Source organism: Chanodichthys erythropterus, chromosome 24 (assembly GCF_024489055.1).
Source record: "Chanodichthys erythropterus isolate Z2021 chromosome 24, ASM2448905v1, whole genome shotgun sequence".
Taxonomy (NCBI): domain Eukaryota; kingdom Metazoa; phylum Chordata; class Actinopteri; order Cypriniformes; family Xenocyprididae; genus Chanodichthys; species Chanodichthys erythropterus.
The window spans coordinates 6,663,784-6,687,686 of record NC_090244.1 but is presented as its reverse complement, the minus strand read 5'-3'; the positions used below and the strand labels follow the sequence as shown (position 1 = coordinate 6,687,686).

General features: G+C 37.5%; 2 protein-coding genes across 2 annotated transcripts; one reads left to right on the top strand and one right to left on the bottom strand.

Annotated features, from left to right (window-relative positions):
- The first annotated feature begins 4,244 nt into the window (after window positions 1–4,244).
- Window positions 4,245–8,466, top strand: LOC137015599 (uncharacterized). Its single transcript, XM_067380646.1, has 7 exons — window positions 4,245–4,320; window positions 4,430–4,615; window positions 4,709–4,846; window positions 4,940–5,065; window positions 5,846–5,913; window positions 6,105–6,148; window positions 8,267–8,466. The coding sequence occupies exons 1-7, from the start codon at window positions 4,245–4,247 to the stop codon at window positions 8,316–8,318; spliced, it is 690 nt and encodes a 229-aa protein (XP_067236747.1). The 3' UTR covers window positions 8,319–8,466.
- A 4,569-nt stretch (window positions 8,467–13,035) lies between these two features.
- LOC137015598 (uncharacterized) lies at window positions 13,036–22,952 on the bottom strand. Its single transcript, XM_067380645.1, has 15 exons — window positions 22,360–22,952; window positions 21,992–22,093; window positions 21,430–21,801; window positions 21,155–21,253; window positions 19,751–19,983; window positions 19,097–19,275; window positions 18,885–18,978; window positions 18,694–18,792; window positions 18,449–18,649; window positions 18,241–18,358; window positions 17,601–17,692; window positions 15,825–15,939; window positions 15,199–15,471; window positions 14,894–15,067; window positions 13,036–14,803 (listed from the first exon to the last, which is right to left on the bottom strand). The coding sequence occupies exons 1-15, from the start codon at window positions 22,583–22,585 to the stop codon at window positions 14,613–14,615; spliced, it is 2,568 nt and encodes an 855-aa protein (XP_067236746.1). The 5' UTR covers window positions 22,586–22,952; the 3' UTR covers window positions 13,036–14,612.
- Between the last annotated feature and the right edge of the window lie 951 nt (window positions 22,953–23,903).

The following is a 23,903-nucleotide window of genomic DNA, read 5'->3' as shown; positions in this document are numbered from 1 at the left end:
ACTTGTTGGACTACTCACATTTAAGTACTGATGAGGGATTTATTCTTTTCTTAGACTTCTATAAAGCGTTCGATACGGTGGAGCTAATGTTAGTTTAAACATTAACAAATGTGAACTATTATCTATTAAAGATTGTCAGTTACAACATATTTCTAATATCCCAGTGAAGGAATCGGTGACCTATTTGGGAATTGTTATCTCGAAAGATCAAAAATCTAGATGTAAGATAAATTTTGATCCCATTATTCAGAAGACTAAAACAAAGTTAAATCACTGGCTTTTGAGGGACCTATCTCTAAAAGGAAGAGTCTTGCTGTGTAAAGCTGAGGGACTGTCAAGATTAGTCTATGCTGCTACTTCCCTTGATGTTTCTAAGGAGATGTGTAAAGTTATCGATACTGCTTTATTTAATTTTCTTTGGAGAAACAAAACACATTATATTAGGAAATCTATAATAATGAATACTTATGAATCGGGTGGATTGAACTTCCTTGATTTTAGTAATCTAAATAATAATTTTTAAATTAATTGGATAAGACATTTCATTCTAAATCCAAATTCTCTTTGGAATTTTATACCCAGTTTTGTTTTCTCCAAAGTAGGTGGTCTTGATTTTCTCTTGATTTGCAACTACAAAATTGATAAAATCCCTCTGATCTTGTCTTGCTTTCACAAACAAATGTTACTAGCTTGGTCCCTGTTATACAAGCATAACTTTTCACCCCATAGATATTTAATTTGGAACAATTACAATATAGTATTTAAAAATAAATCCTTATTTTTTGAAAGATGGTTCTTAGCAGGTATAATACGAGTGGATCAATTATTGAATCAAGACGGCATGTTACTTACTCTGAATTTCTAGATTTTCATAAAATTCCAGTGACACCAAGGGAATTCTCTATTGTCATGGCAACACGGTCTCACCCCTCATCGTCACATATCGACGTTTGGTCATTGCCCCCTAGCGTCGACATCCGAAGCAAAGGGTACCCCTTTTGCGTCGCTTTTCAACGTCGATGGCCGTCCTATACACTTCAATGTAAATCCCTTATCTTCGGATTCTGACGCAGGGGGGGGGGGGTCAACCAACGAATTTCTCGCGTGTGTTGGAAATTTTCGGTTTTCGTGGTCATAATGACAAATAACTTGGCTAGATGTAGGCATTATCTTGCGATAGAAAATACAGCAGGTTTTAGGCTACAGAGGATAGACTTTTAACGGATCAGACCCTCAACGTCGGATTTTGACGCATGCAGGGGGTCAACATAGATTTGCGCTCTTTATAAAAAAAAAAAGCGATTTGCCCGGTATATTTGTTAATGTATATTTGTGTGTATAATTACTTCGACCGGACCTAACTGTTGTGTAAAATGATAATAATAATAATAATAATAATAATAATAATAATAATAATTGTTCTTGCATCTGTACCTTGCGTCACGTTGGCCAATCAACTACTTCAGCAGTAAAACATCATTGCATGCGACGATCCCTAGCACCATTGCGTTTTTCGATTTCCATACGTAAGTATTGCACTTAATATAGAATTAGACATATTAGATATTTGCATATCAGAAACAATCAGCTCATGCCATAAAGCTGTTGTGTTTGGTAATATTTTAGCGCATTGAGATGGTGTTTTCCATACATTAACTAGACTGGCGGCCCGCCACATTTTGTCCCGCCACAGTCTCAAAGTAGGCCTGTCGCGATATTCAAATAACCGATTGATAATTGCGCTCTTTTAAACGGCAAAAATGCACCAATTAAGTTTTCGTGTATTATATTCAAACTCATCGGAAGCCATTCCATAGCTTCTGAATTATATAGTCACCTAGATTATTTATTTATTTATTTATTTTTGGGTCAGCTTATGATTATATATTTTTTATTCATTTGCTATTTTTCTCTATAATGGAGAAGTGTGTTCAGTGCATTCTGGATTGTGTTTAATAAATCAAAGAGTGACGTTTAGTACCACAAATACAGATGTATAGATACAGGCCCCCACTAATTATTCTAGAAATAAATAAATTTAACAAAGGCAACCTTTTGCTACATATTTTTAATAGTTGAAATGTATACTCTACATGTTTGACCACTGAACGATCATTTAGTCTACTATATGTTGTGTACGTGACTAAAGTGCCCCAAAAGACTTTGGGCTTCCTTAGGTGAAAAAAGCTTTAGGAGCTTCCACATGTAATGTTATATGCAATGACTGAAACCATTGACATAGACCTGTGTATTTTTGACAGTAATAAAGACCTTAGTCCAAGCCTAATAGTAGGGCAACAGAGAGTCCATTCACAGTTGGGTTGGTCTAAATGAATTTTATTTTGAATGTGCCTTTAGGCTATTTCTATTTGTTGTGGTTATATTTGTATGACAACCTGTTTGCCTTTAAAATGTGTTAAATTAAAATATCGTAACATATTAAAATATTGTAATAATCCTTGTGTGTGTGTGTGTGTGTGTGTGTATTGTACATTTCAGAATGACAAAGCCAAAATTCAGATGTTGCCCTGCTTGCCAGGTTGAGAACCAGGCGATTAGGAAGTTCTGCATCGCCTGCTATGCAAGCCTCAGCAAAAGTAAAAAGATTGAGGCCCTCAAAGATCGCCTGGATAATGAGTGGGGTCAGGGGGTCTGGAAAAATCGGAATGCAGCAAGAGTGGTTTCTTCTGCCCAAGTTGCAGTAAGTAAAAATACTCATGCTTCATGAATTGGATTGTAGTCAATATGAAGCTCAAAGCACATTACATTAACATCAATAATATCCTATGATCAAACTATCAACATTATCATTTCTAACTGTGTAGAACAATCTGGTGTGAATCAACCCATATTTCTGTTGCTTGAGATTCACAGAGTGCTGTTGGTAGGAATAGGAACAAAGAACATCGACATAGACCAAATTTGCTAAGTGGGAGCTGACCAGAACTGAAAGTGCCACAGAAAACTGAAACTTTCCTTGCCCTCATTACTTAGTGTTAGCTGCCATTTTGCTATTTGGTTCTTGTTGAATCAAATTTTCTCGTTTCTCCACCTAACGACAAAACTCACTGATTTCGAGGAACAGGAATATGGGTTGAATGACACTGGAAATTATGTCATCTTGTGACTGAATGTACAGTTTAAAAAAAATCAATGACACGTTATGCATGCATCCCACAGACCTTAGCTTATCCTAAAGCTGGCACACATACCATAAACAGGACAACATTTGGATGGATGTGAACTGTGTCCAAAATGACTCATGTTCTCTCAATTTGCTTATAACAGATACATTTAACATAGTCTATCCTATGAAACTGATGAGCTTTCTAATAGTGGTGACCCAAAGTTTCCTTGTAGCAGCATTCGTAAGAAAAGAGAGAGAATGGCATCAGTGTTGACAAAATAATATCCAGTTTGTAATTAAATTTCTATTCCCACTCACAATATGGTAAAATTGTAAATGGACTGCATATATAATATATATAGTGTTTTTTCACTCCTCTGAGCACTTAAAACACTTATGTATGCCTTATATTCACCCACACACTTATACACCAGTGGCTGCCATGCAAGGTGCCAACCTGCACACTTGGAGCAGTTTTGGGTTCAGTATCTTGCTCAAGGACATTTCAAAGGAGGCAGGCAGAGCTATACTCGAACCTGCAACCCTCCAGTTGCCGAACAGCACCAATAGAGAGAATCCCCTTTAGCAACTATGGTCCTTGCACAACAAGGGAATCTGACTGTCAATTCTGATTAGGGCCACCTCCAAATCTTGTTCTAAATAAGATCTGTTTATTTTTCAATGCAACCTTCATTTTAACCGTCATGTCAGAGCTCATTGCCAGCATGTTGATGGTTCATCAGCTTACAACCAGTCTGTTTCACTCTTTAATCTACACATTTTGTTCTATGACAGAAGTGGGTCAGCTTATGAATGTCATCAGATCACATTAACACTTGTGAACCACTCCTCTCAGTGTTTAGAAACTCAGATCAGTAAAGCGTTACCAGTCATTGCCTGACACTATGTGAATATTGATTTCATACAAATGTGATGTCACCTCGACAAAAAGTGATGTTGATGTGAATTGTGTAACCTTGATATTAATGCAATGTGAATTCTCTAAGTACTTTTGTTCATTTCAGGTGCAGAAACTGGCTGCCTTGGGCTATATGCCCATTTTATTTATAGGCAGAAAAAAAAAAAAAATTCATGGATTGCTGATATAAGTGCTGGAATGGCACTGAGTGAGGACACAAGACCTTTTGTTGATGCCATGAAAAAGGCATATGAGTATTTACTTAAAAAGCAAGGTTAGGGTTATGCAGAACTCATTACTTTTTTAATTATATTTAAAAAAAAATACATATTTCTTTAATGTATACAGATTAAATTCATGTTAACTTGTTACCTTCTTAACAGGACCCCAGATGTCTCAGCCCCAGCCCCAACCTGACCAGCATATCCAACCGCATATCTCCACAACAGAGCCCCAGCCCCCAGAGTCTCCGGTCCACCATCAGCCGCAGATACAGCTCCAGGTCCAGCCCCAGCCCCAGCAAAGTCAGCCACGGACTGCCAGACCAAACCCCAACAAAAGAAACAAGGGTAAAGTAAACTTTCTTGCACCCTATCTCTTATGCAGAAGTAATTACGGTTAAGTTTATTTAAGTTGATGTTAATTTGGGACCTTCACAACAGAGCCCCAGCCCCCAGAGTCTCTGGTCCACCATCAGCCGCAGATACAGCTCCAGGTCCCGACCCAGCCACAGCCCCAGCCCCAGCCCCAGCAAATTCAGCCACAGACTGCCAAACCAAACCCCAACAAAAGAAAAAAGGGTAAAGTAAACTTTCTTGCACCCAATCTCTTATGCAGAAGTAATTACGGTTAAGTTTATTTAAGTTGATGTTAATTTGGGACCTTCACAACAGAGCCCCAGCCCCCAGAGTCTCCGGTCCACCATCAGCCGCAGATACAGCTCCAGGTCCCGACCCAGCCACAGCCCCAGCAAAGTCAGCCACAGACTGCCAAACCAAACCCCAACAAAAGAAAAAAGGGTAAAGTAAACTTTCTTATGCAGAATTAATTATGGTTTAAATAAACACTATGTAGTTTTTTATGTAAAACTAGTGGACTAGCTACCTAAAAGGCACACAAAAACACTTCCCAGAGCCTTATTGGCACTGCTAGATGAATCCAATTGGTGTTTGATGACATTATAGTCAGCAATGCCATGCTGTAAAGTTTTTTTATTTTATTTTCTGTTTTATACCCTTCACCCAGAAAAAAAGGGTAAAGTGAACTTTCTTAATTTTTTTTTTGTAATTAGGCAAATACTTTTTTTCCTTAGATGAATTGGTTCTCTTTGATTTATATAATTTTGATTCAACAGTCAGGTCCAGTCAAATTATCTATTATATTCTGATTGTTCGAGAGATGGTCAGTGATGCTATTTGACTAAAGATGTTCCTAGATTTCCTCACTCTGACTGTTTGCGCTGGTGTTATATATCACTCTGCATTTTGCATTGAATTGAGCTACACCAATGTTCCATCAGTTTGAAGATGATAATTTTATCAACCTTCAGCCTCTTGGCTATGGCAGTACCACAGCTGTGTGGTTATCCAACCAACCTCTCTCTTATTTGTGCTATATTACAATGGCCAGTGTGATACACATACACTAGTTAATGTTAATTCTAGATTCTGTGAAACCATGCCTAGTATATAAGTTATGGGTTCCTATAAATGCACAAGGCCTTAGATCAAATGCAATACTTGTATTTATTGATTACCATTTGTTTTTTCAACAAAACCTTTTTGCCTTTGTCATTTCAGGGTGCCGAAAATGCATCAGGCAAAAAGTGTGGCAGTGGGACTCAATAATTGACAAAAGAATGACAGAGGTCAGATGTAGAACCATCATTATTATTAATGTTTCTTATATCCTCCTCATTGTAGAATATTACTTTATAGCCACGTCACCCAACCAGTGAATATAGCCAAGCGTGAACATCATTACTGTTTGAGTGGTTTTGTGAAATGGTAGCAGTAAGTACACAAATATAATTAAATGTGTTTGTGTGTGTTTCTGTAGGATAAGGCTGAAGTAAAGGTGCGCTGGATGCCTTGTTCCCAATGGTAAGTACTGACATACAGTACATATCCATTCATACTTGACTATAATGTTTCCTATCAGCCCTTTGTTTTTTTGTTTTTTTGGTATATGGATGTTTTAGGATAGAGTAGTATGTACACACAGTGGCTGCAAACTGGCTGCAGACAGTCTTAATCAGATCATTAGCCAATTAGAACATGGCGCATTTACATTTGTTCACATCAAGTGGCCTTTGTATCTGGATAACTGATCAGATTTTTGTTTACCGCACAATATTTAAATTAAGCGCATTTGAAAGGCAGACGCTTCAAATTGCTTTATAGCGTAAAACACATTTTACCTTAGCATCTATCAATGCAGTGCACACAGCACCGAATTTTTGTGATTTATTCCACAAAAGTACAATCGATCCAAAATAGAGAACTTCTACAAATTTAAGTGTCTACATTAATCTTGTCTGATGAAAAATAATATTTCATGGTTGCAGCACGCAAGCATTTGTATTGTTTGTGTAATATGTAACCGCAGAATCCGAACACTTTGTATTAAAATAAATAGCACATCACGTTAAAGAGCATTAATTAGAACTAAACAAGGGTAGGCTATACGACACCAGTTAAGAGTAAAGACGATACAAATAAAACAATGTCCTATTGCTTTCACTCACATAGGCTAAATTTAAATAATTTTTTTTAAATGAAAAAACACTTCCAGAGATGAAAAATAACAGGGTTGATCATGTTAAACAAGTCACATTATCCAGATTTAAAGTTATAGCGTGCAATATTGGGAGATTAATAAACTAAAAGCAATAAAAACACTCGCAATCACCTCGTTTAGATAATGTTTCACAATTAAAATGAAAAATGACACCAATGGTATCATGTAAGTCTAAATGAACTGTTTTAAAGTCAGATGTTTATTGTAAAGTTCAAAGATGTTTAATTTCTTGTCAAAACTGCGTCTGTCCATTATTTTCTGACAGCCACACGGAGAGATTGGGCGGGGATTTAAATGACGTCGCCCTCTGAATGTAGATTTGTTGGCTGGATCGCGTTTACATTACACTGAGATCCAATGTGTCCTCGACTACCTCCGAACCAGGACACATTGATCGGATAACATTCCGATCACAAACGTGTTTACACGTGTCTTTTCAATGCGTGTGTGGACAACATCCAGATACAGGTCGCATGTTAATGCCAAGTGTTAACGCAGCCTTAGATGAGAGCTTAAAGGTTTAGTTCACTTTCAAATTAAAATTTTCTGATAATTTACTCACCCCCATGTCATCCAAGATGTTCATGTCTTTCTTTCTTCGGTCAAAGAGAAATTAAGGTTTTTGAAGAAAATATTCCAGGATTTTTCTCTTTATAGTGGACTTCACTGAATATTGAATATGACAATTTAGTTCAAACTTTGACCTGTGGAGGGCAGAAATACACTTAGCAGTGTCTACAATGCTGGAATTCAAATTCAAAAAAAGAAGAAGAGAGCTAGTTCAAGATGAGCATTTATGGTTAAAACAGGATCACGTAGAACGCTTTGAAGCTGCACTGAAACTGTAATTTTGACCTTCAACCATTTGGAGGCCATTGAAGTCCACTATAAGGAGAAAAATCTTGGAATGTTTTCATCAAAAACCTTCATTTCTTTTCGACTGAAGAAAGAAAGACATCAACATCTTGGATGACATGGGGGTGAGTAAATTATCAGGAAATTTTAATTTGAAAGTGAACTAATCTTTTAACTTTGTAAAGCCTGTCCCCTAAACAGTAACACAATGTAAAAAACAACATGATGTGGACCTGGGTAACACTGTGCGTTGTCCATTGTGATGTGACGCGATGCATGTAATAACATGGGAGTCAATGAAAGCATACCAAGCGATGCATGATCAGGCTGCACTGAAAGTGCATGCGTGATCTTGCATCCACAGCATACTTGCTTGACTTTAAATCGGCCCTTAATGTTGACTGTATATTTGAAGTCCATGTAAAGAAATTGCAAAGGAAATTACCAATAAAGAGAAATTAGAAACAAAGATTTTATGAAAATGTACAGTATAAGCTGTGAATGTTGTAGACACAAATAGACTTATTCTCCTGATCTAATGTTTGATTTGCCTTACTTAATTACAGTGGCAAAGCCTGGGAGGACACATGGGAGCCGGCCAGCCAGTTCCCTTACTGAGCTTAGCACAGGACTCTTACAGCAGTGACCTGAAGTTTAAAAGAATATTTTAAAACAATTATACAAACACACACACAAACACACATGCTTAAAGGTATGTTTCAGTTAAATTTCCCTGTGGTTTTTACAGGTTCTTCTTCCTGAAATAGTAGAGAGAACTAATAATATTCTTTATATATTAAATTCATATTCAGTGTTCTATACCATTTCTAATTGTTTATATGTATTGATATGTATTGATTATTATCAAATTGTTACCTCTGAGCTGTCATTGCACTGAGCACGCCATAAACCACAAACCTGATAACTTTGACACACGAATTAGGACATTCAGTATACACATGCAATGTGTTGATTTTATAGTGTGTGTATGTGTTCAACTTATACTGTGTCTGATAGCTGTATATTTGCTCCTATTTGTTGTTTGTCTTTACTGTCTTTTAAATGGCACTAAATATGTCTCCACCTCAATTTGTTGGACTTGTGCAATGAAAAGTAAGATAATCTATTTCTGATTTTGGTTCTAATAAAACACTGTTCATTACTCCTTGAGAAATTGTCTATTCTCTCTGTTGTCAAACTATGTCTCAACATTAGGTTCACATATCAATAAATAGTGTTCCTATGGGTGTCAGAGGGTAAGGAATATGGAAGCTTGGATGAGACCCCATGCGTAATTACAGCTTGGAGCAAATATGCCCAAGACATCTGTTGGACCAGGACATGGACTCTGCCCAGTAAATTCCTGCTTGTCAACAAAGTTAAAGGTTTCTTTTAAAATTATCCATCGCTGCTATCCTGTTAAATCTTTTTTAGTTAAATTCAGAAAAGATATTGATGTATAAGGTACTTTATCTTTAACACACACACAGAGACTGTCTTTTGTATAACACCTGGTGTAATAGGTACTGCATCTCTTCATTTTGTGCACTGTACTGTTCTTTGTCTTTCATTCTCTCTCTCTCTCTCTCTCTCTCTCTCTCTCTCTCGTCGCTGTACAGCCTTGACCAACCTGAACACCTATGGGATGATGGTCATGCATGAATTCTCCACCATCTTCAAGCTGAAACTGCAGGACTACACTGCTGCCCTTAGCAATGTTTCCCAGTCTGTCACATGGCAGCAAGCAATGCACCCCAGCTTGGCAGTGCAGTGAGGAGGGACACACCCCAGACTGGCAATGGTGAGAGAAATGCACCCCAGCCTGTCATGGTGTGTGTGTGTATGTATGTGTTTTTTGTGTGCTCATGTGCAATTGTATCTATTTTGATTTGTAGTTGCAAACAGAGGAACAAGACAATGAAGAGGAAGACCTTTGCCATAGCAGTCCAAATGCCTAGTGTACCAAGCCTAGACCCAACCAGATTCTCCAGAACTGTCTGCCAGTAAACAGTGGTCTGGCTACCACCCTCAGAGGCCCATTGGTCCTGGAGCTGTATAACCACATCATGGAAGTTGGAGGTCTCAGGAACCCAGCAGTTAGAGAGGACGTGTTTTGCGCTGAAATAGCTAATGACAATTCTGCTGTAGCTTGGACTGAAAGCTGTGCTACATTGAGCATTTACCATTATTGTTATAACCAGATTGTAACCAGATTCAATGATAAAATAATTTAGTTTTTATACTTAACTTTTATTTATTTATTTATTTATTTATTTATTTATTTTCTATCTCACCTGGTCCTTATTTGTGTTAATTCTAATCTCTATTTTTGTCTCTATTTTTATGAACTGGGACACTCTGAATACTCTTTAACCCCACTAAGTGATTGATTACCATTATTTATGACAATCATGGAAACTAACTGGATAGCTTTTTTATTTTCATAAAGTTTAAATATTTCATGATGTTAATGTGGTCATTCTTTCTGACTTTGTCTAATTTCTACATTAATTTTATTCACCGTTTTATGGAATGATAATAAAACATCTTTGAACCTAAAGTAACCTCAGTGATCTTTCTGTGTTGGTAACACACTACCATCTTAAAGGTCTTAAAAAGCTATTTTTTTCATCCCCATGTTAATTTATGTGTCACATGTTGATATTTATTTACAATAATAAGTGTAACTCTACCATTGTTAGTCACCGTCTGTCTCACCTTCCCCGGACTCCATTTCCCAGCATCCCTCTGGTTCCTCACCTCCGATCTCTCACCAATCACATGGGCCTGCAAGCCATCACCATTGTTAACACTCGTCAGCACACCCCTACATAAGCCCCATGTTCACTCCACCACATTGTCTGATCTCGTCAATGGAAAGTACTGTCTCATGTACATGGACTCCTTGCCTGTTACTCACCTGAGAATCCTGTATCCTCTCCCATTCGTCTTCCATCATCTGTTCTCCATTCCCTGTGGATCCTTCACCTACAAAGACATAATCTGTTACACTCCAGCTAAGTGACTGTTCCAAAGTGCTTGTTCATTCACTCACTTGCATTCTCCAGCTTCCATTGTCCGTGCCTCTGTTCTAAATAAACACCTTTTTTCACTTACCTGCCTGCCTCCGTCTGTGTCCCTGACAACCATGGCCTTTCTGACATGGGAATTGTGAACATTTAGGGGTCTAGGGTTAACATTTCTAACTTGCATACATCATAAGCAGGTACATTTTGGCATGTGACATCTATGTATCACCCAAAATAAATATGTGTAGACAAATTACAGCTGACGCATTCACAGACTCTTTAGCGCCCCCTAGAAATAATTTTTTCTGATTTTTGGCTCTGCCTCCTGGCAACACAGAAGCACCAAGAGGCCTCAAATTTGTCATAGCACTTTGCTTTACCCCACACACCAATATATGTGTCACATGTTGATATTTGTTACAGTAAGTGGCGTAATTCTACCAATGCCTTTCTGACATGGGAATTGTGAACATTTAGGGGTCTAGGGTTAACATTTCTAACTTGCATACATCATAAGCAGGTACATTTTGGCATGTGACATCTATGTATCACCCAAAATAAATATGTGTAGACAAATTACAGCTGACGCATTCACAGACTCTTTAGCGCCCCCTAGAAATAATTTTTTTCTGATTTTTGGCTCTGCCTCCTGGCAACACAGAAGCACCAAGAGGCCTCAAATTTGTCATAGCACTTTGCTTTACCCCACACACCAATATATGTGTCACATGTTGATATTTGTTACAGTAAGTGGCGTAATTCTACCAATGCCTTTCTGACATGGGAATTGTGAACATTTAGGGGTCTAGGGTTAACATTTCTAACTTGCATACATCATAAGCAGGTACATTTTGGCATGTGACATCTATGTATCACCCAAAATAAATATGTGTAGACAAATTACAGCTGACGCATTCACAGACTCTGTAGCGCCCCCTAGAAATCATTTTTTCTGATTTTTGGCTCTGCTTCTTTGTATCACACAAGCAGGTAAAGGTCTCAGATTTGGCATGTGACATCTATGTATGGCATAAAATATGGGAGCAAAGTCAAATTACAGCTTATACATTCTCAGACTCTGTAGCGCTCCCTAGAATTTGGCTCCGCCTCCCGGCAACACACAAGCAGCTAGAGGTCTCAAATTTGTCATGTGACATCTGTGTATCACACAAGTTAAATAAGTGAAGTCAAATTACAGCTTACATATTCACAGACTCTGTAGCGCCCCCTAGAAAATCAAATTTTCTACATTTTGGCTCCGCCTCCTAGCAACACACAAGCAGCTAGAGGTCTCAAAATTGACAGACAAGATTGTTAACATCCCCTGTATCAAAATATGTGCCACATGCTGACATTTCATCAATTATCTGGCATGATGCTTACTGAGCCTTCTATGGCATATTTGCCTCCTTCAGTGCTACATTCCAAGGATGTCTTTGGGCTCAGACTTGACACAGCAAGTGAAGTCAGCGAAAGTGAATTGTATTTTGCAAATCACACCTTTATGCATCAAGTCAACTCAAAACAGGAATGTTTTAGAGTTTCTTGAATGATTTAATTATATTTGAGCATCAAAAGTCACAGCTATTGGGCGCCAAAACAATGTATTTCCATGCATCTCTGTGACCTCACACTTGACATAGCAAGTGAAATAAGTAAAAATGGATGTATTTCAGCACAATACACATCAACATATGAAGTCAACCCAAAATATGGATGTTTTAGTGGGTTTTGAATGATTTAAGGTATGTAAGAATATAAAATGACAATGTCCAAACAGCATATGTCCAAAGATTTCTGTTATGTCACACTTAGCATGGAAAATCAAATAAGTGAGATTGGGCATTTTTCACAATCACAATCATCAGATTATTAGGATAACTCAAAATATGGATATTTTAGTGGGTTTTGAGTGATTATAGAACTATGTTTATCAAAAATCATAGTCGTTGAGTACCAAAATTGTACATTTCCAAGGATCTCTGCTGCTGCCACAGAAGGTCAAATGTGTTAAACTGGACATATTTCTGGACAACACACAAAGTATCAAGTAAACTATTTAAGGAATATTGAACTATTAGAAACATTTGTGACATTGCAGTTATTTTAGCACAATACACATCAATGGATCAAGACACCTGAAAATGTGGATGAGTCAGTGGTGTTATGAATGTTTTATTCACAGCACACAACAATCAAGATAATCAAAATATGGGTGTTTTAATGATTTGTGAATTATTTATTAATACACATTTACATAAACTCCACTGTAATATTGATATTTTCATAGTCTTTGACTGCTTTAACTGGGAGGTTCTCCAATACACATGAGACACAAAGGAAACTATACAGAGCAGCACTACACAAGGCATTACATTTCAGATATTCATAATAATAAGTTTATAAAAGAAGTTCAATTAAAACCCCCATGGGATTTTTTTTCAAATTCTAAACAAAGCTTTTCATGTTTACAAATGAAAGCTAAATGACAAATGAAGCTCATTACTATGGTTCTTACTTATGTTATGCTTAGGTATGTTACTTTATCACCCAGAGAAATTAAATACCATTTTTTTCTGATAGGCTGACAGGTGTGTAAATTACGTATAAAGGGACACCTATGAAGAAGATCTGGTCAAAAACGTTGAGCGCATTGAGCCTGGACTGCATAATGAATGTGTGGACCTGCACATATACAGGAGCGATCAGGTCGACATTGTGGAGAGAAGTATGAGGAGGAGGCACTGATAGTGGGGGAGAGATACAGAAGGGGGGAGGGGGTAAGACAGATATTACTGAGTATATACACAGCAAGCAAGCTGTAGGTATGACTGAAAGGGAAGTGAGTGTTTTACACTGATGTCTCTGGTACAACATTACTATTGTAGTCTGACAGACAGCAAGAGTCTATGGTTTACCAGGGTGTCTCAAAAAGGCTGTACAGCAGAGAGAGAATTAGACTATGATCGTTGTTTGTGGCTAATGTCAACAATAAAAGGCATGGTTAGATGAGAATATTTCCAACCTAAGTAGATTGACAAGCATAGAGAAACTGAGTCTCTTGGCAGTAAAGCTGTGGTAGAATTAAGTACCCTTTATGTTGTATGTACGCATTTGGCTGATGCTTTTATCCAAAGGGACTTACCTTCATCAATTACTTCAAGGCCAGTCTCCCCTTAAGCAACTTAAGGTTTAGTGCCTTGCTTAAGGGCACAATAGTGGCAGCCGAAATTTGAACCCACAACTGTCATTGCATTGGCACAAGATACCAAATAACTAATATCTATCAACACAGCATGACATACCAACCACAGATGCGGGTTAGAGGTATACTGGGCTTAAAAGAATTTGACTGAGATGGCTTATCTGTGCTAAAAGCCATGTGAGTTGAACCTTGGAGAAAAAAAAAAGTCAAAATGTCTTTTTCTGGAAATCATGGACACTGGACTAAAGAGGACAGACCATACAACTTCTTCTAAGTGCTCACTTAAAGAGACTGCATTTAAGGATGTGCATTACACACTGTCAGCTTGAACATCTGGAAAGGATTCCATCCAGAAATCTTCATTTCAGTGAAGGCCTTAATTATTACTGGAAAAGACCAGCAAAATTATTAAAAACAAAAATGTTATCTAAACAATGATCTAAACACATTGGATGTTGCACTCTTCTTTATTCCCAATCTTATTTTATGACGTAGCACTGCACTAAGCATTTTACAGCATGTTGTACTCTGATTTTGTATGTGACAAACTGAATTGTGAATTTCAACATAAAGAGCTCAGGTGCTACAATGACCTTCTTGCCAATCTATGAATTTCTTTAACAAAGACTTGGAGAAAATGACAAGACACTTGAAAGTTGGTCATCTTACACCTTCTGTTTAATCTTCTGAAAGTTCAGAGTCACTATGGTATTCCTCTGAATCACTTTCAAAGTTCACTTCTGTTCCAGTCAGAACTTGTATATAACAGTTCTTTGCGTGCTTTCGTATTCTGTTGATGGCTTGTGTTTTCTTCATGGTTAAGCTCTGTAGACCTTGGATTCCCTCTGTACTCAGGCCCCACATCTCACCTTATATACAGGAAGAAACAACATTATTGCAGACTTTCAGAAACATAATGGTAAATATAATGCATGTGAAGTATAACTTTAAATACATACTTGATGTCCCACTGCAAAGCTGGGATGACATCTCCTTCAGGGTGTCTGCACGGGTGCAAAGAGTTGTCCAATGTTTTTCCATCTCAGCAATGAGAATACTCTTCTCCTCCTCAATTCTCCTTACTGCCATCACCATGTCAAATGCCTTCCTTTTTGTCCTTAGATCTACAGAGTCTGGAATACATAAATCAGCTGATTTAAAAATTAGTATTTAAAAGTTCTTAGATTATCTGAGCAAACATCAATAAAAGATTTTGTGCTACTATGTGACTTATTTCACATCGTCAATAGACTTGTGTACATACCACCGTGTGGAAGCTGCCATGGCCAAATGATGTCATCTGAAAGAATAGTGTCCAAGTCCAGGTTTTCTGCATTAGGTACCATGGAGTTATATTGATCCACCACAGAATTTAAAAGTTTCTTTTCCTCTCTGATCTTTCTGCGTATCCGGGCACGACCTTTGCAGCCATCATTGTCTTTATAAAGACGTTGCGACCTCCTTTTAATACTGGTCACCAGCTCCTCAATTCGTCTGGCCACAGCAGCAACATTAGCATCATTCGGGGATGTTGTTGCTGATGGGAAGAGAAGTAGGAAATATGCTTCTTAATACAGTATAATTTCTGGTATATGGGCCAGTGAGCCTAAAAATCTTTTCTGTAACTGAGTGGCTACCCTACTGGATAATGCTTTGTACCCTACAGGTTGAAGGCTATGTGCATTTGCAACAAACAATAAAAAAGCTTGATGAGAAATTCAAAGGGTTGAAGATGCTAAAATAAGCTTGCGTCTATGACAACACAAAACTAGACTGAAATAACTTTATCTTTGTTTCCCATCAGGTGACACATAGTTTGTACATTAGTGTGTCAATTATAATTAAACGACCATAAAAATGATGCATTAAGCATCAAAATGCATATTATACCTTCTGCCCACTCATTGACATCAGTGATCCAGACCTCCAGTTGATCATCTGTGACTGCCATTTCAGTTTTCATGGCCTCCATATTATGCAACTCTCTTTGCAGGGCTATTGTGGCCTTCAAACACAAACAACAAATGACAATGAAGCAGAGACAGACAAGGGTAATGCCTAGAGCTGTGTATTAATAAGGAATTTAAAGTTATCTTCACTATCAGAAAACAACATACAGCACTCATTTAACATACTGTACATATATTCACAAATACAGGGACTATAATTATATGGCAATTTCATGGAAAGTGGACTTTTTGTCACATTCACAATGTCAATAAAATGCCATGGTATCTGTATGATAATGACTATACCAGGGTTTGTGAAAAATATTCTAACAATACTATGCTTGCTCATGTTCAGTCACATCCATAACCTGTAATTGTCCCTATATGGTATGCAATGATGTGTGTGTGTGTGTGTGTGTGTGTGTGTGTGTGTGTGTGTGTGTGTGTGTGTGTGTGTGTGTGTGTGTGTGTGTGTGTGTGCTTTTGTTTATATTACATTGTGGGGACCAAATGTCCCCATGATGTAATATAAACCTGAGTTCACCTACATCGTGGGGACCAGCCAGCGGTCCCCACAATGTAAATGGGTTTATAAATCATATAGAATGAGTTTTTGTGAAAAAGTAAAAGTTTGCACAGTTTCCTGTGAGGGTTAGGTTTAGGGGTAGGGGCAGGGTAGGGGGATAGAATGTACAGTTTGTTCAGTGTAAAATGCATTGAAGTCTATGGAAAGTCCCCACAATTCACAAAAACAAACATGCGTGTGTGTGTGTGTGTGTGTGTGTGTGTATTTTTGGATGCAGTATTTCAGTTACAGAAAATTGCAAATTTTCTAGAGGAAAAAATCTCTCAACTAATGCTGTAAACTACACATGAGAGTCAGTTGGTACTACTATACTATAGTATTAAAGGTTAAAATGAACTTATTTATATACAAACACTTAAATTACACTCAATTGTTTTTTTTAAATAATAAATAAAGTTAAGAATTACATAATCTTATTTCTACTTCAATTAATTTTTTAGTTTTTAAATATAAACATTTAAATCGCGGCTGTCATATCCGATTTATTCAAACATGCATTAAATACTGAAGAACATTAAAATGAATATGTAACGGTGCATAGCTATATTTATCAGAATGTTGCTTTCTAGAGTACACTTTTCTAGCTGACTAATGAGTTTGTGGTCAAGTTTTTCTGAGGTAAATGTGACGTTACATTACATTGATTACAAGTCTTTCCGCGGATACGGATTTCAGTAAGTTGTACTGTATATTTTAACATACCTTCAGATGTTCATGTTTATTTCACTGTAACTGGTATTAAAGTGGAGATCACATGCTTCTCTTTAACCGAGGTGCTAAAGCGATCCGTCACGTCACATTAAACAGCGCCAAAACGATATTTATTTTTGAATCTCATAATAAGATGGACGTCATTTGAAATCTGAGACTGTGCTTCATATCGCAGATTATTGCGATTTATTGGATGGGAGGAGCTACATATTCTGCTCATCCATCAACTGAAAACAGACTAGACTAATCGATTCTTGGGATTAAAGAATAGTTTACCCAGCCCTAATATATATATATGTACACACACACACATACTGAAAAATATATCAGCTAAAAAAAAGTCACTACATATAGTTTAGTGTGATGCCACTATATTTTACAAAACACATGTTGCTTTATATATTGCATAAGTGATTTTACCTTTTGATATCGGCGGGCAAGTGTGGAAGCCAAGTTGTTAAACTTTTGCTGATTCCAGCGCATGGCCATGACTGTGAGCATGTCTGTGCGTACTGCAAACAGAACAAAACACTTTATCACTCTTCTTCACAGTAGCGGTAAGAGAAAAACAGTGCACACTTTTTGGGTACCACATACTTTTCAGAAACAATACCCTGCTGTCTTGTGCCATTTAATTGCTGTCCAAGGAAAGGGTTAGTTGGGTAGTGGCACAGGATAGTGGGGAAGTAGCATGGAACAGTGACACAGGACATTACGCAAAAGGCATAGAGCACTGTAGCAGGACAGTAGGTACAGTATGGTAACAACCAACAACAGCACAGTATTTGCTCCAACTGACTCTCCTTATGATTTTCACTTCAAATAAAAATACGATGAAGGTATTGTAATCGATCCACCCATCTGTCTTAAAGATTATACATTCTAAATCTGCTTTGATTGTTCAGATGTTCAGAGTCAGCATGTACCTCATCATCAGGATCAAAATGTACAGTAGTTTGAACACTTCTCATAGCAGTGTGAGAAAGGCGAAGAATTGCAGTCCCTTGCAGATATTTCTTGTATCACTTTATCAAACTAGTGCAGTGTGTGGTTACCTTACCTGCTTTTGCCATGTGTTTTGTGGTAACAGCAATTCTCGATAGGAAGGCGTTGCATTGCTCCACCTCCTCCCCGAGAGTCAAACCAGCCCCCTCCTGGTACGCCCCACTCCATTTTACCTTCAAATAAAAAATAAAATAAATAAATCTAAGTGGCAACAATCTTATGTTTAGGTAAAGAAAATCACATGGACAGTCACATTTTCTTACCTCACATTTGAAGTCGTGGGCTTTGGCATGGAACACTGACAGAAATGGTTTCATTGAGAGCAGATCCTGAAGCTCAGGGCATCTCTCACTCACCCTCTGGAGGTAAGGCCAGTACTTGCATGCAACATCCATAGCAAAGAATTTCACCGGCTTACAAGCCATTTTTTTTTGGAGGTACAAAGGGTAAGCAAAAACCTCCCCCTGAACATATTAAGGGCACAAAGAAGAACACCATGCCGACAAACGGCAAGTTCTAGGCCCTCCTCATCTACTTTGCTGGAGGACTTCTGTGACGTTTCTCGTGCTGCTGACCACTGTCCCCCACAGACACCTCTTCCAGAGACCTAAAATATGGATGATGTTTAACAGTCCAATCAAACTCCTATGTAGGACATGGTATTTTACATGTAAATATAGTGATGTTGTGCAAGTTTACATGGCTGGTCGAGGAATGGACATAGTCTACAAATCTTGCTACATCATCGTCCTTAGCTATGAAGACACCATTAAAGATTGCTTGTTCCTCTGATCTAGATAACGAGACACATATTGCCTTTTAATATTCATATGATTTTCATTATGATTTTCAGCAAAGTTACTTTCAAAATGATGAACTGTCAATCTAAACACTGTATTTTTTTTAAGTACCTTGCTGCACTCTTGAATCTATAGTGCTTACGGTTTCCATCAACAGAGACCGCAAGCATGTTTGGGGTGCATGCTGGGCAGTTAAAGTGGTCTTCCCGGATGATTTTGTCCACTTCAAATCGGACAGCCTCCCACTCCAAAAAGCTTTTTCTGAAGCTGTCTGCTATGACCTTTCCAGTCTGTTTCAAAAGAGTACAGTAAAAGAGTACAGTAAAACAGATGATAAAATTAAAGGCTACTCTACATTGAAATAAGATGCTCTAAAATGGATAAACATTGGGATGTGTGTACTACTTTCATGACCTATGATAATAAACTATGAAAAGTACCTAAATTGAAGAACCTGACAGTCTACATCTCTAGCCAAAGAAAAGTTTCCAAATGAACATTTCTGTGATCAGCAAATGATATTGGGGAAAACAGATAAATTCCAAATCTTAGAAGAATGGAGTTAATGCTGTGGTCTTCAGAAGGACCCCTTTTTTCATAAAACACTCACACTACAAACTACACGACAGCATGAGTTGCTAGCTGTTTATACATCTGTGACAAAGGGTCTGAATTTAATACATGAACTTTTCCCTAAACAGTGTAAATGTTCATGTGTACTTGACCTCATACTATAATTGTGAGATTATCACCACAAATACTTACACGGCCAAAGCGGACAGTTCGTTGATCTAGCATTCTAAGAAATGCTTGGCTGGACATCCCAGGTGCTGCCATCTTCAACTCCTCAAAGGAAAATAGGATGTCTGTAGCATACACTGTTGAAAATTGAGAAGTAGCAGGCCAGTAGTCATTATGGACCAGCTCATCCACTCCAGTACTCCATGTGGCCTGACATCCCTCACATTTCAACTCTGGCAAGTTGAGATCATATCGTCCTGGGAAAAGGAAAGAAATATATATGCACACTTAATTCTGACAATGAAGTGGGAACATTTGACTATCAGGAGGACACTAGCGAGGTTTCCATTAATCTTATTTGCATTTGATATTCGCATTAATGAAAATTCAGAATATGCACATCTTAGTTTGATTCCATCAACTGTGTAATGTGAATTAAAAATGGACATTAGACAAATCAACGGACGTGTTCTGACCATCTGTGGGATCAAAATGTCTCCAGGACAACATCTATGGATAGAAACATTGTAAATGTGCATATACTCTAATTAAACTGTTTCCATTCACTTTAATTGAAAAATTAAAATAAACTAGTTTCATCAGTAAAGTGCTCGTAGCCAGTTTTTTTTAATACAAATAGATGGAGAAAAAATAGAAATCGAAAAAATAAAAAGTAAAAAAATAAAAATAAAATATAAATAAAAAGTAAGTGCTAATATTACTGGGACAAGTGTTGACAAAATAGATATGTCTTTAGCAGTTTTTTGAAAGTTGCTAAAGATTCAGCTGCCTGGATAGAGCATGGCAGGTCATTCCACCAGCCAGGAGCAGACCAGTAGAAGGTCCGTGAGAGTGATTTTGTGCCCCTTTGGGATGGCACCACAAGGCACCGTTCAAGTGCAGAATGCAAACTTCTGGAGGGATTTACAAAGAATGATCCTAAAAAGACTAATTATCTTATCCATATATTATCTTTATCTATTATAGTTTCTTGGGGGATGGCCCACAATATTTGAGCATATATTTAATTGCTGTGACAATTTGGCTCCTAAGGATGTCTTGATACAATGTTGCAGTATCGCAAGACACTCATTATGACAGAGGCAAAGAAAAGTTGAATAATTTGTGTGCTCAATCCAAGGAAGCAAAGGAAGTACATCTTGTGCTTTTGTTCTTTTATGGACAAACTCTATATTATCTTTCCATCTTCACAGGTTACCTATCTATACATCCAAAAACAATTGGCTGGGAGGTAAATATACTTTTACTTTTTTAATTCAAAACTTATTACATTTTTCATTTAAATAGGACAGTGAAGAGTGACAGAAAGTGAGAAGTTAGAGATATGGGGTGGGATCACCTCATCTGAGGGTGAAATTCGGCAGTTACTTGAGCAGAAGTGACATCCATCCCCAATGTTCTCCTTACCATTCATTGTAACCAGAGCAATGGGTTTTCCAGTGGTGACACTTAATCTCTGAGGACAGCTACATATTCTCTCTGGCATCTCCAAGGGTACAAGACGCACTTGAAAAAAAAAGAAGCATTTATGAGAATAGTTAGAGGATAGAAGACTAACATACGTATTTACTGTCAGCTTTTAAGACCAGATATTCTTCATGGCTTCATTGACTGATCAGAAATTATTTAGATTTTAGCATTTAGTTTTCCAGGTGATAACTGAAATTAAAACTACAACTTACCACACTGGGTAAGAACTTTCTCCACAAAACAGGATGTCGGAGGCAATGGCTGAAAGAAGCCTTCTCTAATTGAGTCCCTGTTGTGGAAGACTTGAGCCTTGTGGATGCTGATGTCACAATGGGCACAGAGGAAGGGCTGTGGTCGACAGTCACAACAATGGATCATCGCTGGACTGGAGTAACATTTCTGGCAGACTGGACTTGCCACATGCTGCTTAGCCACCATGTTGTCCACCAACCGGGGCCTCACTTTCGCCCACCACCCTGAGACAAGACTTTTTCTCACTGACCAATCACTGGAGGCTTGTGCTGGTGTTTCTTTGTCATCTAAATCTTCACCCAGTGAGTGCTTTAGCTCTTGAAGGAAAGACTCTGTTAAAACAATGGACAGTATTAAAAAACAACAGGTTATTAAACAAAAGAGTATATCACTGAACAACAGTCATAACAGCAGTAATAACTGTGCTGTCTATCATACCAACACAAAAATATGGAATGTGTATTACATTCCTATTATTAATGAACATACTGTTTTACAGTGCAGGGACAATATAGGACATACCAGTGTTTATGTGAGAAAAGTCATTGGTCATTTCCACACTGGTTTCTGGAGCCCTGAAAAGGGAACCACCAGTCTTTCCGGTTTGTCTGTGGCTAAGACCTACTGTAGTAAAAAAAAACAAAAAACATCTTTTACAATTAGAAACAAATACATTACCATGACTGCCTTTTAAACATAATGACACAAAGTTTTAGCATTGATTTTCCTTATAGTATGTATAGTAAGTATGTTATATAATAATAATAATCATATATTTTCTGATTCAGACCCATGACTTGTGAAATGTTTATATATCATTCCAAAAGGTAAAAATAGATCTAGAGGTAAAATCTAGATCTTAATTAACATGAATGAAAAGTAAGTCTGACCTGCTTGCTTTCTGGAGAATCTTGGCCTCCCATAAATAATGTTTCCTCTGCTGTCCCTCTTAATCCACTTCACAGATGGCTGGCTGGTGGATCGCTGGATGGATGAAGCTGCCTCCTGTTGAGTGCTGATGACCTCATGCAGCCTTTTGAGTTCATCCATGTCTTCTGCCTGGTTGACAAGACTGTTGACCTCCTCCAAGAGCTGGTTCAGCTTAGGATCTGACATGGTGCACAAGAACAAACAAAAGTGCACAAGGACAAACACACCACTAAAAGGGGAGAGGAGGGAAGGGAAGGGAAGAGAGAGGAATGGAGAGAGAGAGAGAGAAAGCGAGAGAGAACAATACAAAAAAGAGAATGGAGAATAACAATACAAACGTGGCTCTTAAAAGTGCCTTTTGTAGTCAGCTGCTAATTATTATTTGATAAATTGTATTTGAGAACCTGTTGATAAAGAGAAAAATAAATCAGTATAGAATTGATAACTAAACTACACATTACAATATACTAACTAACACACACACTCATTACATCTGAAGATAGAGTATGGATTATATATGTTTACATGTTTATGTCTATAGGTTCTATGCAGACACTTTTATCCAAATTATGATTATAAATATGGCAGTAGACTGTGGCACGACTCATTAGCAACTAGGCTACTTAGTTGCAACAAAGAATATCATATTTAAAATCGGACATGCCTATCACACTATTTTAATTTTGTCACCAATAGTGCCTAACCCGTGGCTAACTTTTATCTATCAATGTGTAGCACCACGTGCACATTTCATTTGGTGCAGTGTTTCATGAGTGTTTCCAACTGGATTTTGTGAGACTGTGGTGGGTGGACATCGGTCCCTCTAGGGGGTCAGGGGGCATGCCCCCCGTAGGAAAATTTTGTACATTTTAAATTTAAATGCATAAATCTGATGCATTCTGAGAGCAAAATGTAAGTGATTACATCAACGAAGAAATTTGTTCTCTTGTAAACAATTTTGTGCTCTAATAGTAATTTATTTATTTATTCGTGATGGTAGGGCACATTAGTCATGTACACAACATATAGTAGGCTAAATGATAGTTCATAAGTGGTCAAATTGGTTAATTTATTTCTAGAATAATTAGTGGGGGCCTGTATCTATACATCTGTATTTGTGGTACTAAACGTCACTCTTTGATTTATTAAACACAATCCAGAATGCACTGAACACACTTCTCCATTATAGAGAAAAATAGCAAATGAATAAAAATATATAATCATAAGCTGACCCAAAAATAAATAAATAAATAAATAATCTAGGTGACTATATAATTCAGAAGCTATGGAATGGCTTCCGATGAGTTTGAATATAATACACGAAAACTTAATTGGTGCATTTTTGCCGTTTAAAAGAGCGCAATTATCAATCGGTTATTTGAATATCGCGACAGGCCTACTTTGAGACTGTGGCGGGACAAAATGTGGCGGGCCGCCAGTCTAGTTAATGTATGGAAAACACCATCTCAATGCGCTAAAATATTACCAAACACAACAGCTTTAT

Bases quoted from the DNA above. Each gene is read 5' to 3' on its own strand.
- LOC137015599 (XM_067380646.1), top strand. From the start codon at position 4,245: ATGGCACTGAGTGAGGACACAAGACCTTTTGTTGATGCCATGAAAAAG. The intron at 4,321-4,429 runs GTTAGGGTTATG...CCTTCTTAACAG, and splicing joins GTATTTACTTAAAAAGCAAG to GACCCCAGATGTCTCAGCCC. The intron at 4,847-4,939 runs GTAAAGTAAACT...CCTTCACAACAG, and splicing joins CCCCAACAAAAGAAAAAAGG to AGCCCCAGCCCCCAGAGTCT.
- LOC137015598 (XM_067380645.1), bottom strand. From the start codon at position 22,585: ATGTCAGATCCTAAGCTGAACCAGCTCTTGGAGGAGGTCAACAGTCTT. The intron at 18,650-18,693 runs GTTTGTCGGCAT...TAATATGTTCAG, and splicing joins AGGAGGGCCTAGAACTTGCC to GGGGAGGTTTTTGCTTACCC. The intron at 15,472-15,824 runs GTATAATATGCA...TCTTCCCATCAG, and splicing joins TGTCAATGAGTGGGCAGAAG to CAACAACATCCCCGAATGAT.